This window comes from Schistocerca gregaria, chromosome 7, assembly GCF_023897955.1.
Source record: "Schistocerca gregaria isolate iqSchGreg1 chromosome 7, iqSchGreg1.2, whole genome shotgun sequence".
In the NCBI taxonomy this organism is placed as follows: Eukaryota; Metazoa; Arthropoda; class Insecta; order Orthoptera; family Acrididae; genus Schistocerca; species Schistocerca gregaria.
This window is the reverse complement of record NC_064926.1, coordinates 432,907,712-432,923,717: the sequence shown is the minus strand read 5'-3', so window position 1 is coordinate 432,923,717 and position 16,006 is coordinate 432,907,712. Positions and strand designations below refer to the sequence as shown.

Here is a 16,006-nt window from a genome sequence, read left to right as displayed (position 1 = left end):
TCTGTGTTGGGCCAGTCACGCAGAGGACGTCCAAGGTCGACTACTGATGAGTAGACAGCAATGCAGATGTGGGATCATTAGTGAAAAGTCCACATCGCAGTATGCGCCGGTTATCAGCAATATCCGGCGTCAGTCATTGTTCAAGCCTGCGTGTGTTGCACACACACCAATGGCACCCGCGCATGTTATAGTTGCAACATCACCTCTCGGAGGATGACCCAGATCGGCGGGTACAATCTGCAGAATGGGCTCTAGATCAGTGTAACAAAAATCCAACAGCATTATCGTTACTGGTCAGATGCAAACCCCTCGGCGGTGGATCTCTGTAGAGATGTTGGTGGTGAGAAGGTGATGGATTGGTGTGAGATTTAGGACAGGATAATGTTGGGTACGCCGTTTATTAATGGAACCTTGAATCAAGCTCCGTGATCATGTGCTTCCAACGCTGTTGAACCCGCTTGTTATTTCCCAACCTCTCTGCAACGAGACGGTGTACGTCCTACTGTGCTACTGGAGTTAGACGGTTTCTGGATGAACAGTTTGGAGATCATTTGATAGTTAGCGGGGAGTCCTATCGAATGGCCATCGCGGTACCCTGACCTTATAATGGGTGTTCAAAAAGTCTCTTCGCAGTGAGATATGATCGTTAGCCGAGCGTGCCCTATGATTGTTCGCTTGCCTGCATTTTTCAACGAAACAATAAACGCACAACGATACTGCAGTAATAGTCTATACCTATTCACAGGAAAACTTGTGTTAAATGAAATACTGAACGGTTATTTTCGACAAGATGGTGCAACCGCGCATACAATTCGCGTTTCTGTGTCACTGCTTTCTGATGTTTTTGGTGATCGCATAGTTTCACAGTGACTTTGGCCTCCACGATCGCCTGACCTAACACCACGTGACTTTTTTTCTGAGGTGCAGCGAAAGCAACTGTCTATAAAAACCGTCAAAAATCCATTCATGAACAGAAAACAGCAATATCCACTTTCACTCTTTCTAGTACAGAGGAAATGTTACAGCTTGTGTTTGGAAACATGATTAGATGGATTGAATTGTGTATTCAACAACAGGGGGGATAGTTTCAACATTTAATGTGAAAATTTGTAAGTAAAAATGAATATTCAATAAATTGATAACTTGTATTTCACTGAGACCAGTATCAGGTGCAAAGCGATTTACAAAAGATCGCTGTATGTCGTGGCAGGTGGCAGTTGACGCTAAATAACGAAAAGTGTGAGGTGATCCACATGAGTTCCAAAAGATATCCGTTGGAATTCGATTACTCGATAAATAGTACAATTCTCAAGGCTGTCAATTCAACTAAGCACCTGGGTGTTAAAATTACGAACAACTTCAGTTGGAAAGACCACATAGATAATATTGTGGGGAAGGCTTGCCAAATGTTGCGTTTCATTGGCAGGACACTTAGAAGATGCAACAAGTCCACTAAAGAGACAGCTTCACTACACTCGTTCGTACTCTGTTAGAATACTGCTGCGCGGTGTGGGATCCTCACCAGGTGAGATTGACGGAGGACATCGAAAGGGTGCAAAAAAGGGCAGCCCGTTTTGTATTATCATGTAATAAGGGAGAGAGTGTGGCAGATATGATACGCGAGTTGGGATGAAAGTCATTAAAGCAAAGACGTTTTACGTCGCGGCGAGATCTATTTACGAAATTTCGGTCACCAACTTTCTCTTCCGAATGCGAAAATATTTTGTTGAGCCCAACCTACATAGGTAGGAATGATCATCAAAATAAAATAAGAGAAATCAGAGCTCGAACAGAAAGGTTTAGGTGTTCGTTTTTCCCGCGCGCTGTTCGGGAGTGGAATGGTAGAGAGATAGTATAATTGTGGTTCGATGAACGCTCTGCCAAGCACTTAAACGTGAATTGCAGAGTAGTCATGTAGATGTAGATGTAGATGTAGATGAGTTTCATTTCGATATATTCAATGCGGCATACGGCACGTACGGCTAACAATCATACGGCACTGCGGAGAGACTTTTTGAACATCACGTATCTCTTTACTTTTGTCTTTGGAGGCATTTGAAGTCAGTTAGTGTGTGAGGTAAGAATCAAAATTGTAGTCCATATTTATGGCATATTTAGCAGATGTATGCCTCTGTTAACCCACAGATCCTTTGATGTGTGCAGCATGTCTGGCAAAAAAGACTCCGATTGTGTATTCAGCACAATAGAGGTCATACTGAGCATACGCTGTAATGCCGCCTCTGACAAGAGTGCTGAAGTTCAACAGGTCATAATTCGTACACAAACAAAGATATTTAAAAACAGATTCCACATGTGTACTCTTGAGAAAGGGGCAGTTCAAAAGTATGCGCCAATTTTGAAACAGTCATCATTCTCTCTTGTGTATCTTTTATTGTGTAGACTCATTTCATCCCATGTATTAGCCAGTTTCTTTAAATTCTCGTATTTCACATTAACCATGTGTGATAAATTCTCATTCTTTATTATATTTGTCCAAATCAACCCTTCATTCTTCTCCATGTCTGCATATCAAAAGGCTCTAAGCACTTCTCCTCGATTTATGGCAGTGTATGTTTATGTATCACACAGGGCAACCCTCCATTCAAAGCACTTTACTAAAATTTACCTTTTTTGTTAGTAAAATCAGCCGCATAAATATTCCTCCTCCTGGAAAACTTTTGTTTGTAGTGGCTAACATTGTTTTTATTTTTTGATTAGATGTTACGCTACTGGTTAATTTGCGTCATACGTACTGTTCCGGGTAACGACAAGCGCCGGCGCGAAGATTAAGAACGATAGAGCAGAGAGAGCTGTGAGACTACGTCAGCCAATAGCACGCTTTCTAGGTGGGCACCACGAAAGGAGCGGCCTCTACATGAAGAGAATAGAAGCGACGCGCCGCCTAGCCTCGGCCTCACTAGAAGAGCCGTGACTTGTGATCCATATCAATTACTTGCAAGCAAATTATATATTTCGGGAAACACTGACTATTTGTATGTTGCCAATTGCTTGCGACACTATCTTGTACATGCACAAGTTAAGTACTGTCGATTAACTTACTGTAAAAACACCATTAGTATGATTTGCTTGCATGTTGTCTAGCTAACCGAGAAAAAGCTTCCTGGGCGCCCTATAAGAGGTGAAAGGGCAGTATCCCACATGCAAGCAATCACCGTTGGATGCGCCACCCCCTCCTTCCGCCTCCTAGACTTCCATGGCCGCCCCATTGCCATCACTCCCACCCTCAAGTACTGTGGCATCACCCTCAACCGCTGCCTTTCCTGGAACCCCATCTCCTCACAGTTCAAGCCAAGGCACGTAACCGGCTCCATCTCCTCAAACTCCTCTCTGGTCGAATATGGGGATTAGACCCTCCCACTATCCTACATATCTGTAAGTCCCTGATCCGCCCCATCCTGCATTATGCTCACACTGCTTGGATCTCTGCCCCCCCCTCCCACCTACTACAAATCCCTCCAAATCCTTGAGTGCCATGCACTCTGCTTCGCTTATCGCATCTGTCTCCTGTCCCCACGCGGATCCTGTATGAATCGATTCCCTTCCCCCATCTCCTCGTGTTCCAGAACAAATACAGATCCTATACATCTCCTGCAAAACTGGATCCCCCCATCCTTTGGTATCCCCCATCCTCTCCCACCCTAGCCCGATGATGTGCCTGTACCGAAGCGTCCTGCCTTGTCTCCATCTCCATACACTCCCTACCCTAGCCCAAGGTGGCTTCTGCCAACTCTCCTTCCTGGATGATGTCCTTGTGCCTTCCATCTACCCCTCCTACCAGATCTAATCCCTCCCCCCCCCCTCCTCAGTGCTACCTCTCTCCCTCCCTCTCCACATTCCTTTCTTCCTCCTTTTCCCTTGCCGAACAACTACTTTGTGCATTTCACCCCTGCCTGGGCTTCTAGCCCCTTTCCTTCTCCCCTCCATTCCCCCCATCCTATACCACTCCTGGATTTCCTCCTACTGTCTCTCCCTCCTCCATTTTCTTCCCCCCCCCCCCCCCCCACCCTTCAAGTGGTGGTAGTTCTGCTTCGGTGCAGTGATTTTTAACGATTTCATTGTGGCGTCAGTGCTACGCACGTGCCGTGTGCAGTGCTACATTCCACCAGGACCAACGGTGTCGCCACCATCATTTGTTTGTGTTCCCACTTTGTTTTTTGTGTCGACTTACGGTGTTGATTCTTCGCATGTGTGTGTGTCTCTCATCTATGTTGTTTTAAAATCTACAGTTTACACTCATCTATTTTTTGTTCTTGGTTTTTTCATCACTTCATATCATTTTCTGTTATGTTTTCTTTTCTCATGTGACTATGTTGGTTCTGTAACTCTCTTGGCTGAAGAGCAGCGTATTGTGCTCCTGCCAGCCTTCCCCATTTTGGGTAGTGAAATAACAATAAAGAAAAAAACAAAGATCCCACATGTACTTACTTTTTCCACCATCATAAATTTCGATTTTATCTTCCACGATTGCGTTGTAAAAATGAGTACCTTTGCCTTCTACACATTCATCTTTTTCATCACACGCATCACAGCTGGTATTCAGTTCTTTCAACATTATTATTAATTATCTTTCCATTTTTACTTTGTAACAGAATGTCATCAGGAAATGTAATGCATTTGCCTCTATATGCTGTTATTGTCACACCACTCTTTTCGTTGATGCTGATTTTAACGAAAGATTTATGTAAGAGACAATCAAAAAGTTTCTCTTCTAAGGCTGTACAGTAAAAAATCGTACGACAATGAGAGAAAATCGCCGTGAGGATGGAGGCAATCATCCCACCGAAGCGCCGTGTTGCAGGTACCCTTTTGATAAAACACTGTGTCCTACCGCGTGAAGAATCCGTAACTGCTTGCTGCACATTCTCGTTTGGCAGTAGTCCTCGGCTCTTTAAGGCCTTTTTAAAGGTAACAAGGCGTGACAATGGCGTGGGGAGAGATCCAGACTATAAGGCGGGTGCTCGAGAGCCTCCCACTTGTACATAATGGATGAGGCTAGCCTGGCACATCGGCTGGTGTCTTCTGTCCAATTGCGACTCCACAAAATTTGGTGCAACGTCCCGTAAGGGTGGTTTTCAACTGACTGCTGCCCCATAAACATTCTTCATTCACCGATGGATGTTGACCGATGTTTTTTCTTCGGCAGGCAGGAAAATAATAACACAACGTTGGCAAGTGGTAAGAACGTCATAGTTCACGTTTCCGCACTTACGGGAGGCACGGAAAGACATGATTGCCACAGTAATTCCTTGCCTACCTGTTGGTGTTTGTATGATCACATTGGAATCGCGCTAAGTTGCATAAACGCTGCAGGAAATCTCTTTGACCGCCCCATATAGCTTCTAGTTTTACTTCAAGAAACAGGTAGAAAAATATCTTACATGCCGCTGAACAAAAATCGGTTTAATTTTCACACTTCACACAGAAGACTTGTTTATCTGTGGATACAGATGTAAAATGGAAGACAGGAATCTCATAAACGTTTCGTCATATTGATACGCGTACCAGTAAAACAGACCTTGTGCGCGTTGTGTACTCACGTTGTCGTTGTGGCTCCAGTAGATGTATGCCGGGGGTTCCGGGCTGTACAGGACGATGCACGTCAGGTTGATGGTGCTGCCACGGTCTATGTACAGGTCTGGACCGCCAACGATATCCGTCGTCGGCTCTGCAACAGAGGACGAGCGGGTTTGCTTAGTGACAGACATCTGACACGCCCACCTGCCGCCACCTATCCTGTCCATATCCTTCTTGCTCGTTACCTGGAGATACCCATAAAAGGTCGGACTAATTGTGCATCCGCATTGAAGGAAGTGCATTCGTTGCCCATCGAGGGGAATCAATGATATAAATGGGTGGTGTCTGTTCATTCGGACTTGTCCTTCATATCAGATACAATATCCGCACGAAAACTCGGTAGACTATATTGACTGACAGTGACATAATGTTTCTGGCGCTGGGTTGTAGCACGTGGGAGATTTTGGCCGCACTGCTATTAAGTGTTTCTTCTTTCCTGTAATCTTCTCCAAAGGTATGAAAAGATACAAAATATTTCACTCATTCCTCGTTCCAAATGTGGCTGAGCAGTCTCTGCCAATGATCTGGTAACAACTAGCGTCATCCAAATGTGTTTGTTGCACCATCCGGCATCCATGTGTCAACAAAAGACGTTTCCATATTCAGTCACAGTTTAATACTCTCAACGTCGAAATTATACAATGTTTTTTTTGTGTATTTCGAAGTTCTCCCAAATAATTAAAAGTAGAGTTTATCTAATACCATTAAAATAAATACAGTTAACTACTAAAGTCTCGGATTTTCTCATCAGAGGAAGACCATTCTAGTTGCCTACTGGTGAGTCAAGTTAAGGTTCATCGCAAGTCAACAAAATTTCTTCCACTGACGGTCTTCACTGAGATAAAATGAAAAGGTTCTGTAGTAAAGGAGATTTATCGATGTCCCTCCAAGAAATGTGGTCGTTTACAATCATTAATACATCAAACAGATACATTCTTCCCTATTGTATTCGATTTTTGTGGTTCTTATACTGAGTTGCTAGGTCGTCTTACAAAAGCAGTAAATGTTTTAAAAGTCTAATGCTTCATGCCAATATTGTTGTGGCATTACTCACTGATACATTTTCCTTCTAACATTGCTCTCCGTGCAGTCCCTGTCACTGTACAGATTTAGGAGGTACAGAGCATTAACAAGAGCATCTATCAGTCCAAAGTTTTTCTTATTCAATACGCACTGTCTTTCTCTGCTGGAGACAGGCTCTAGTTGATTACTATAATAGTGCAATGTCTCACGGAATTAGAAATAAAGGTGGAGCCATTAAGACACTTCTACGTGATGAATACGTTATAGAATGGAACTGTCTACCGAAAGTGGTAGCCAGTACTCAAAATGAAAATTTTGACTATTGAGATAACCATACATTTGGTTCCATTTTTACGTGTCGCCGTTACAACCGATAGTATACCGGGAATGTGCCATTAAGAAGATTCGTAGAGCATAGTTAACGAACTACAGACCTCTTTCAGTAACGTTAATTTGCCATAAGTATGGACCATAACTTGTTACTCATGAGATAACTCTTTCACAGATTGACAGACCCATCTACTATGTAACGGAACGTACGCGAGTAATTGAAAAGTGATTACGGAGTACAATGCGCGCCAGAGACTATTTTATGCTGGAAGCTCCTTAGTGAAGCATGCAATACTGAGCAATGTGCAGCATTTCGTACGAGACTTGTCCCCACTCGCTGGTAAGACGAAATATTAGAACAAAGTAACTTATGCGTTCTTCTCTTTTGGATATTTCGACACTGTACGGTCTATTCTACAGTAATTTAAGGTTTATGGCTGAAGATTTGATGTGGTGCCTCCATGAAATAAATGTATTGACTTTAGATCTTTCGTAAATCATTTATAAAAAACCGAACTTTATTATTCGAGGCATGCTGCTACAGGATGGTAGATCAGCAACGGTTCAGTACTGAGGGAACAGCATAAGTTAAACATAAGGTCCGTGGAAATAACGATAATTTAGATAGGATGCCTTCAGTAGGCCTACTAAGTAATCTTTCAGGCTGAAAGTTTGAAGAAAAATTACTATAATCTTTTGCACTAAGTTCTGTCTGGTGCGATCTTTTGTAAGGTCAGTAAATTTTCTGCTTTAAAAGTTTTGACACAAGTGAAAGTAGATCCTGCAACCTCTAGTAATGAGTCCGATGTCTTGTTTATCTGGTCATTACTTATACATCTTTACACGTCATTTATGAACTGTACCAGATAAAAAGCACAAATTCAGCCATCATACAGCGTTAGGTCGTCAACTGCACAGAAAAATAACCAAGGCGTACTATTACAGGAATAACACGCATTCTGCAAGCCAGCACGTTGTCATCAAAATTCTGGCCACTGTCAATGCTGAGGTCTACGTTCATGTCCCGTAGTGGCACATAGTTATCAAAATATTTGCTTAATAAATCTATGAATACCGAAATATTATTAATAAACACAATCCAATTTGTCGTTCACAAAGACACCGTATGAAGCGAAGGAAATCAGCACTGTACTTCAATGGTATGTGACAGGACGTTTAGTGTTCACGATGTATGTGAACAACCAGCCAGACAAACTGTCAGCTCTCTGAAACTTTTCACTGATGATAGAACTGTACAAGTTGAGACCACGTCATCGACAAGATGTTCATGAAAGCAGTGAAATTTGAATATGATCAGCGCTTGAAGCAAAGAGTGGAAACATTATCGACGTTTATAAATAAAATTCTATGAACTTATATTAAAGATCGACGATCTGTCACTAGAATGCGTCAAGTATCGAAAGAGAAATGACTGAAAGGCCACTTCTAGGTAGGGCGAGAGTATCACAGAAAAGCTTTAGGGTGAAACATTCTGAACTATAATAAGGATTTTGAGCTTTGTTCTCAAACATTTATCTTGATGTAAAATAAATTTTCTGCTCTATTTAGTTAGACGTAGAGAACTACTTGTCAATGGCTGGTATGTTTTAGAGGATATTCTATAAAATTATTTTCGTTTGAGTAGCTAGAACCACCAGAAAGATTTTAAACTATTCTCATCCAAGTTAAAGTACGGAAAGTCTGGTGTATTTCAGAACTGTTGCCAGCAAAGGAAGATAATAATATTTAGTATCTATTCCAGGGAGATTCCGTGAACCATTCTCATTGAAGGATGTAGATTTAATTATAATTTTGTTATTATAGCCGCCACTCGACAAGTATCCTTCAGCAGGCCCGATACCACGAGCACAGACTGATCTTACTTCAGTGCCGCAAATGTTGATGTGTCTTTAAAATAACAATACAGGCTTATTAGCACTTATATGCGTTAAGTTAGTTTCGTTCCTCCTATGACCGGTCTAAAAGGCGCCTCGTAATTCCTTCTTTTTCAAAAGAGGTAATTGTAGTTCAAAGTAGGAAATAACAGACATCCCTTAGCTGTGAGAGTCGAGCTATCACAGTTTCAGTTTAACTTTGAGTATCCCAGTGCCATCCCACTTTCAAACACTGTTCGTCTAGTCCGACGAGCACCAACTGCAGGCGATTTCTCGTTATGTCTGATTCCCTCCGCCGTGGAGACCAATTTACTCTGCTCTGAAATTGCGCATGTTTTCTCTCTTTTCCTCTCCTAGAAGCAAACAAATTACTTCGCTGCAGAAAAATTTCGCAACGAGTAATATTACGTGCTGCCGAGCGCATTCTACTAATTGAGACTGCGTCATGAGGTCCACAATTTGTATTGCGAACACTGAGAAGATCTGGTATAGCGTGTGCTGAAACGACTGCATCTGTAGCTCTTTAGAGAGGTAGGATTATATTTTTCAAGAGCTACTTTCAGAAGAGTGTAATGGTGTCAGTGTATTCTTTACTGAAAGATAAACAGTTTTCTTATAAACATCTTCTGTATCGACCCGCATATTTCCTTTACCATGCAAACACCCGTAACCACACTAAACCTCACTAGCACTCACGCACACGCACACACGCGCACTCACCCCCCTCTCCCACACACACACATACTCTCACACACACACACACACATACACACAAAGCATGTAAATATTTATGAGGGCTATTATGAACAAAATAAATGACACTTGAATCAGACTTGCAAGTACTTGTATAAATGCTGTAAATTGCCATCATGTGCGTCAAATGATTGGTTGAGTTTGGATATGAATATTTTTTTATGTCCCCAATCTTTTGAATGGTTTGATGCAACACGCAACCAATTAGATACACGTGAGTACCTTTTCATCTAAGAGTAGCAATTGCAATCTACGTCCTCAGTTATTTGCTGGGTGTGTTCCAATGTCTCTCATTTTCTACTTGTCATTATGCTCTACATCTCGCTCTAGCACTATGGAAATTACTACCTGATAAATTAACAGATGTCCTATCATCCTGTCATTTTTCTCGTGAGTACTTTTTATAGATTCCTTTACTCGCCTATTCTACATTTACATCTACATCTATACTCCGCAAGCCACCTGACGGTGTGGGGTACTCCGAGTACCTCTATCGGTTCCCCCTTCTATTCCAGTCTCGTATTGTTCGTGGAAAGAAAGATTGTCGGGATGCCTGTGTGTGGGCTATTATCTCTCTGATTTTATCCTCATGATCTCTTCACGAGATGTACGTAGGAGGGAGCAATACACTGCTTGACTCCTCGGTGAAGGTATATACTCGAAACTTCAACAAAAGCCCGTACCGAGCTACTGAGCGTCTCTCCTGCAGAGTCTTCCACTGGAGTTTATATATCATATCCGTAACACTTTCACGATTGCTAAATGATACTGTAACGAAGTACGCTGCTCTCCGTTGGATCTTCCCTATCTCTTCTATCAACCCTATCTGGTACGGATCCCACACTGATGAGCAATATTCAAGCAGTGGGCGAACACGTGTACTATAACCTACATCCTTTGTTTTCGGATTGCATTTCCTTAGGATTCTTCCAATGAATCTCAGTCTGGCATCTGCTTTACCGACGATCAACATTATATGATCCTTCCATTTTATATTACTCCTAATGTCTACTCCCAGATAATTTATGGAATTAACTGCTTCCAGTTGCTCACCTGCTACATTGTAGCTAAAGGATAAAGGATCTTTCTTTTATATATTCGCAGCATATTACACTTGTCTAGATTGAGATTCAATTGCCATTCCCTGCACCATGCGTCAATTCGTTGCAGATCCTCCTGCATTTCAGTACCATTTTCCATTGTTACAACTTCTCGATATACTACAGCACCATCCTCGAAAAGCCTTAGTGAACTTCCGATATTATCCACAAGGTGATTTATGTATATTGTGAATAGCAACGGTCCTACGGCACTCCCCTGCGGCACACCTGAAATCACTCTTACTTCGGATGACTTCTCTCCATTGAGAATTCACCGTAGAACTTTATCATTCTTTACCTTAAAAGCTCACAAAATTTTCCTGCGTTCTTCTCCTCAAATGCTTCGATTCGCTTCTGTTCCGGTTTTCGCACACTACATGTCTGACTATCACACAATGGTTCAAATGGCTCTCAGCACTATGGGACTTAACTTCTGACGTCATCAGTCCCCTAGAACTTAGAACTACTTAAACCTAACTAATGCAAGGACATCACACACATCCATGCTCGAGGCTGGATTCGAACCTGCGACCATAGCGGTCGTGCGGTTCCAGACCGTAGCGCCTAGACCCCCTTGACCACCCCTGCCGGCACCACACAATGCTGTGCTCGAAACGTACATTCTCAGAAATTTCTTTATCAAATTAAACCCTATAATCATTGTGCTAGGATTTTCTTGGTCAGGAATGCCCTTTTTGCCACAGCTAGTCTGGTTCTTACGTCCGTCTTACTCGGTCCATCATTGGTTATTTTACTGCCCAGGTAGCACAATACCTTAACTTCATCTACTTCGCTATAACCATTTCCGATCTTAAGTTTCTCAGTATTCTTATATTTGTTATTTCTCTTAACTTTCATGTTTCTTCGATTTATTCTCATTCCATATTCAACAATCATTACACCATTTCAGGAAAGTAATGCCATCAGTGAGTCTTATCATCGATACCCTTTCTCTTTGAATTTTAATGATGGTTTTGAACCTCTCTTTTATTTCCGTCATTGTTTTTATGTTGTACAGATTGAACAATTGGGGTGAAAGATTATATACATACCTTACACTCCTTTTAATGCGAAAACTTTGCTCTTTGTATTCCACTCTTATTGCTCCTTCTTGGTTCTTGTACATATTGCATATTACTCGTTTTTCTCAGTAACGTACCCCTATTTTTCTCAGAATGTCGAACATCTTGCGTCGTTTCGCGTTATCTAACGCTTTTTCTAGGTCGACAAAGCTTATGAAGGTGTTGTGATTTTCTTCAGTCTTGCTTCGTTATCAACCGCTAGGTCAGGTCTCTTTGGTGCCTTCACATTTCCTAAAACCAGACTGTTATCTAACAGATCTTAAATTTTTTTGCCATTGTTCTGTCTATTTTTTCTGAATAACTTGAATGAATGAGTAGTTAAGCTGACTGTGTGGTAACTCTCGCATCTATTGGCTCTTGCTCTCTTCGTGATTGTGTGTATGATGTATTTCCGAAAGTTTGTTGGGTATCACCATTCTCGTAAGTTCCACACAGCAACGTGAACAGTCGTTTTGTTGCCGCTTCTACCAATGATTTTAGAAACTCCGATGGAATGTTGTCTGTCCCTTCTGCCCACCTTGATCTTAAGTCGTCCAAAGCACTCTTAAATTTCTGTTTCTAATAGTGGATCACCTACCTGTTTCCTGTCGACTCCGGTTTCTTCCATCACCTCAACAGACAAGTCTCCGTCCCAGAAGCTTTCAACGTAATCTTTCAACCTATCCGCTCTCTCCTCTTTATTTAACAGTGAAATTCCGATTACACTATTACTGTTACTGTCACTGATTTTAATTTCACAAAAGACTGTTTTGTTTTCAGAATGGCACGTAACTGTTCCGACAATAGCGTCTTTTTTCGATATTTTTTCAAATGTTTGATGAAGCCATTCTGGTTTAGCTTTCTTGCACTTCCTATTTTCTTCATTCCCCCGCGACTTGTATTTCCGTATTCTTGAATAAACCTGAACCGTTTTGTACTTCCTTCTTTCGATCCGTTGTAGTATTTCTTCTGTTATCCATGATTTCTTCGCAGTTACTTTGTAAGTAGGATGTTTAGGTTTTTTTAATTGGTAACGCCAACGCCACGTAGCGCTCTGTATGAAAAATCACTGGCTGTGCCGTGTGCAGTCGGTGGCTGGTTTGCATTGTTGTCTGCCATTGTAGTGTTGGGCAGCGGCAGCTGGATGCTAACAGCGCGTAGCGTTGCGCAGTTGGAGGTTAGCCGCCAGCAGTGGTGGACGTGGGGAGAGAGATGGCAGAGTTTTGTAATTTGTAAGACTGGATGTCATGAACTATCATATATATTATGACTATTAAGGTAAATACATTGTCTGTTCTGTATTAAAATCTTTCATTTGCTAACTATACCTATCAGTAGTTAGTGCCTTCAGTAGTTTGAATCTTTTATTTAGCTGGCAGTAGTGGCGCTCGCTGTATTGCAGTAGCTTGAGTAACGAAGATTTTTGTGAGGTAAGTGATTTGTGAAACGTATAGGTTAATGTTAATCAGGGCCATTCTTTCGTAGGGAATTTTGGAAGTCAGATTGCGTTGCGCTAAAAATATTGTGTGTCAGCTTAAGCACATTCGTGTAGAATTTTTCTAAGGGAACGTTTCAACTTTCCTTGTAGCAATGTTTTTCTTTCCAACATCTGTGATTGCTCTCTTTAGAGATGTTCATTCCACTTCAGCCGAACTGAATACCGAGCTTCATTATCGTAATATTTATAGCCTCAGAGAATTTCAAGCTTATCTTTTTATTCGATAGTACTTCCGTATCCGACTTCTTTGTGCTTTCATTCTTTCTGATTCTTAAATCCAAGTTGCTCTTAAATCCTTATGGTACGTATAATATTAGGTAGCTCGGTGATTTCATCATTTACTGACTTTGCCCCAGTGGTTGAAAGAAATAAAAACTTCCTCAACTATAAAGCTATTCAATAAAGATAGAACAACAAAGGCTCCAGGATCTGGAGTGTACTGAGAGAAATCAATCATAGAATGTGTGTAAGTGTACACGTAGAAATTCTATGGTTTCCCGATTGGTAGTCACGTTGAATGACCGAAATAATTTCCCAAGGAGGGCTATGTGTGAAGCGTCCAAGAAGAGATTTGTCCAGACACTCTGTGACCATCATGGCACTGAAAACGAGAATGACACAGGACGAAACGGAATACTAAACGTTGTTTTCTAAAAGTGATTCACAGAGGACCCCACACCGCAGTTCATCCTTAAGTGAGCAAAGGATAGACTTTCGACTGAAACCGCTCATCAGAGAAATGGACTCTGGACCCAACGGGATACCAGTTCGATTCTGCAGAGATTTCGAAACAACTTGCCCCGCTTCTAGTAGCAGTGTACCGCACGCCTCTAAAGCGAAACTTTTCGAATAACTGGAGTAAAGAATAACTCATTCCAGTTTTCTAGAAGGATCTTCGAACAGTCAAACAAAAGTATAGGCCTAGGCCAATTGTAGAATTTATGAATATTTTCGTGTGCTCTGTTCGTCCACGAGATCCAAAAAGCAGTAGATACAGACGCTCAAGTAGATACCGTCTTCCTCGACCTTCGAAAGGTATTCGATCAAGATACGCACTGCAGCCTAATGAACAAAATAGAGGGCACAAAATATCAGACCAAATGTATACCTGGATTGCAAAACTTCTTGCAGACATAAAACAGAATGACATTATGAAATGAGGAAGGTCTTCAGCTGTAAACGCATCAGGGGGGCGTTACAGGACCATTATTTTTCAGAATACACTAGGTCATCAGTTGTATCCGGACACCTGGCTGAAAATAACACTCATAAGTTCGTGACACCCTCCATCAGAAATTCTGAAATTCAATATGGTGCTGTCCAACCGTTAGCTTTGATGACAGCTTCCACTCTCGCAGACATACGTTCAATCAGGTGCTAGATGGTTTGTTGGGGAATGGAAGCCCATTCTTCACGGAGGGCTGCACTGAGGGGAGGTATCCATGTCACTCGGAGTTCCAAAACATCCCAAAGGTGTTCTATAGGATTCAGGTCAGGACTCTGTGCACGTCAGACCATTACAAGTTATTGTCGTGGAACCACTCCAACACAGGCCGTGCATTATGAACAGGTGCTCGATCATGTTAAAAGATGCAATCGCCATCCCCAAATTGCTCTTCAACGGTGAGATGCAAGGAGGAGCTTAAAACATCAATGCAGGCCTGCGCTGTGATAGTGTCAAGCAAAACAACAAGGGGTGCGAGCCTCCACCATGAAAAACACGACCACAGATTCATTAGAGGCTACTTGAGGAAAACAGGGTGATTCAAAAAGAATACCACAGCTTTAGGAATTTAAAACTCTGCAATGACAAAAGGCAGAGCTAAGCACTATCTGTCAGCGAATTAAGGGAGCTATAAAGTTTCATTTAGTTGTACATTTGTTCGCTTGAGGCGCTGTTGACTAGGCGTCAGTTGATGCTAAGATGGCGACCGCTCAACAGAAAGCTTTTTGTGTTATTGAGTACGGCAGAAGTGAATCGACGACAGCTGTTCAGCGTGCATTTCGAACGAAGTATGGTGTTAAACCTCCTGATAGGTCGTGTATTAAACGTTGGTATAAACAGTTTACAGAGAGTGGGCGTTTGTGCAAAGGGAAAAGCTCTGGACGGCCGAGAACGAGTGATGAAAATGTAGCACGCATCCAGCAAGCATTTGTTCGCAGCCCAGGAAAATCGACTCACAGAGCTAGCAGAGAGCTGCAAATTCCACAATCAACTGTATGGAGAATCCTACGAAAAGTTATGAAACCTTATCGTCTGAAATTGGTTCAATCACTGTCTGTAGCTGATAAGATTAAAAGAATCGATTTCTGTGATTTTATCCTGGCTCAAATGGAAACAGATGAATCTTTCGTTTCAAAAATTGTGTTTAGTGATGAAGCAGCTTTCCACACCAACGGGAAAGTCAACCGTCACAATGTCTGTATATGGGGCACTGAGAATCCGCGGGAAACAACTCAGTATGAACGTGACTTGCCTAAGGTGAACGTTTTCTGTGCTATTTCAGCCAATAAAGTTTTTGGTCCCTTTTTCTTCGAAGGTGCTACTGTAACTGGACTACAGTATCTGGAGATGTTAGAGAATTGGCTATTCCCTCAGCTCCAACAAGAAGCACAACAGTTCATATTTCAGCAGGATGGAGCGCCACCACATTGACACTTATCTGTCCGTAACTACCTGAACGTCAACAACCCGAGGCGATGGATCGGCCGCCAGGCAGCCCGTGACAGAGTACTTCATCACTGGCCTCC

General features: G+C 42.1%; 1 protein-coding gene across 1 annotated transcript in view; it reads right to left on the bottom strand.

Moving 5' to 3' along the window:
• The window catches only part of LOC126281704 (zwei Ig domain protein zig-8-like), an 883,147-nt gene that overhangs the window by 73,208 nt on the left and 793,933 nt on the right, over positions 1-16,006 (bottom strand). The window contains exon 4 of the mRNA XM_049980878.1: positions 5,559-5,686. Within this exon, the coding sequence (XP_049836835.1) occupies positions 5,559-5,686 (128 nt within the window). The remainder of the gene's footprint in view (positions 1-5,558; positions 5,687-16,006) is intronic.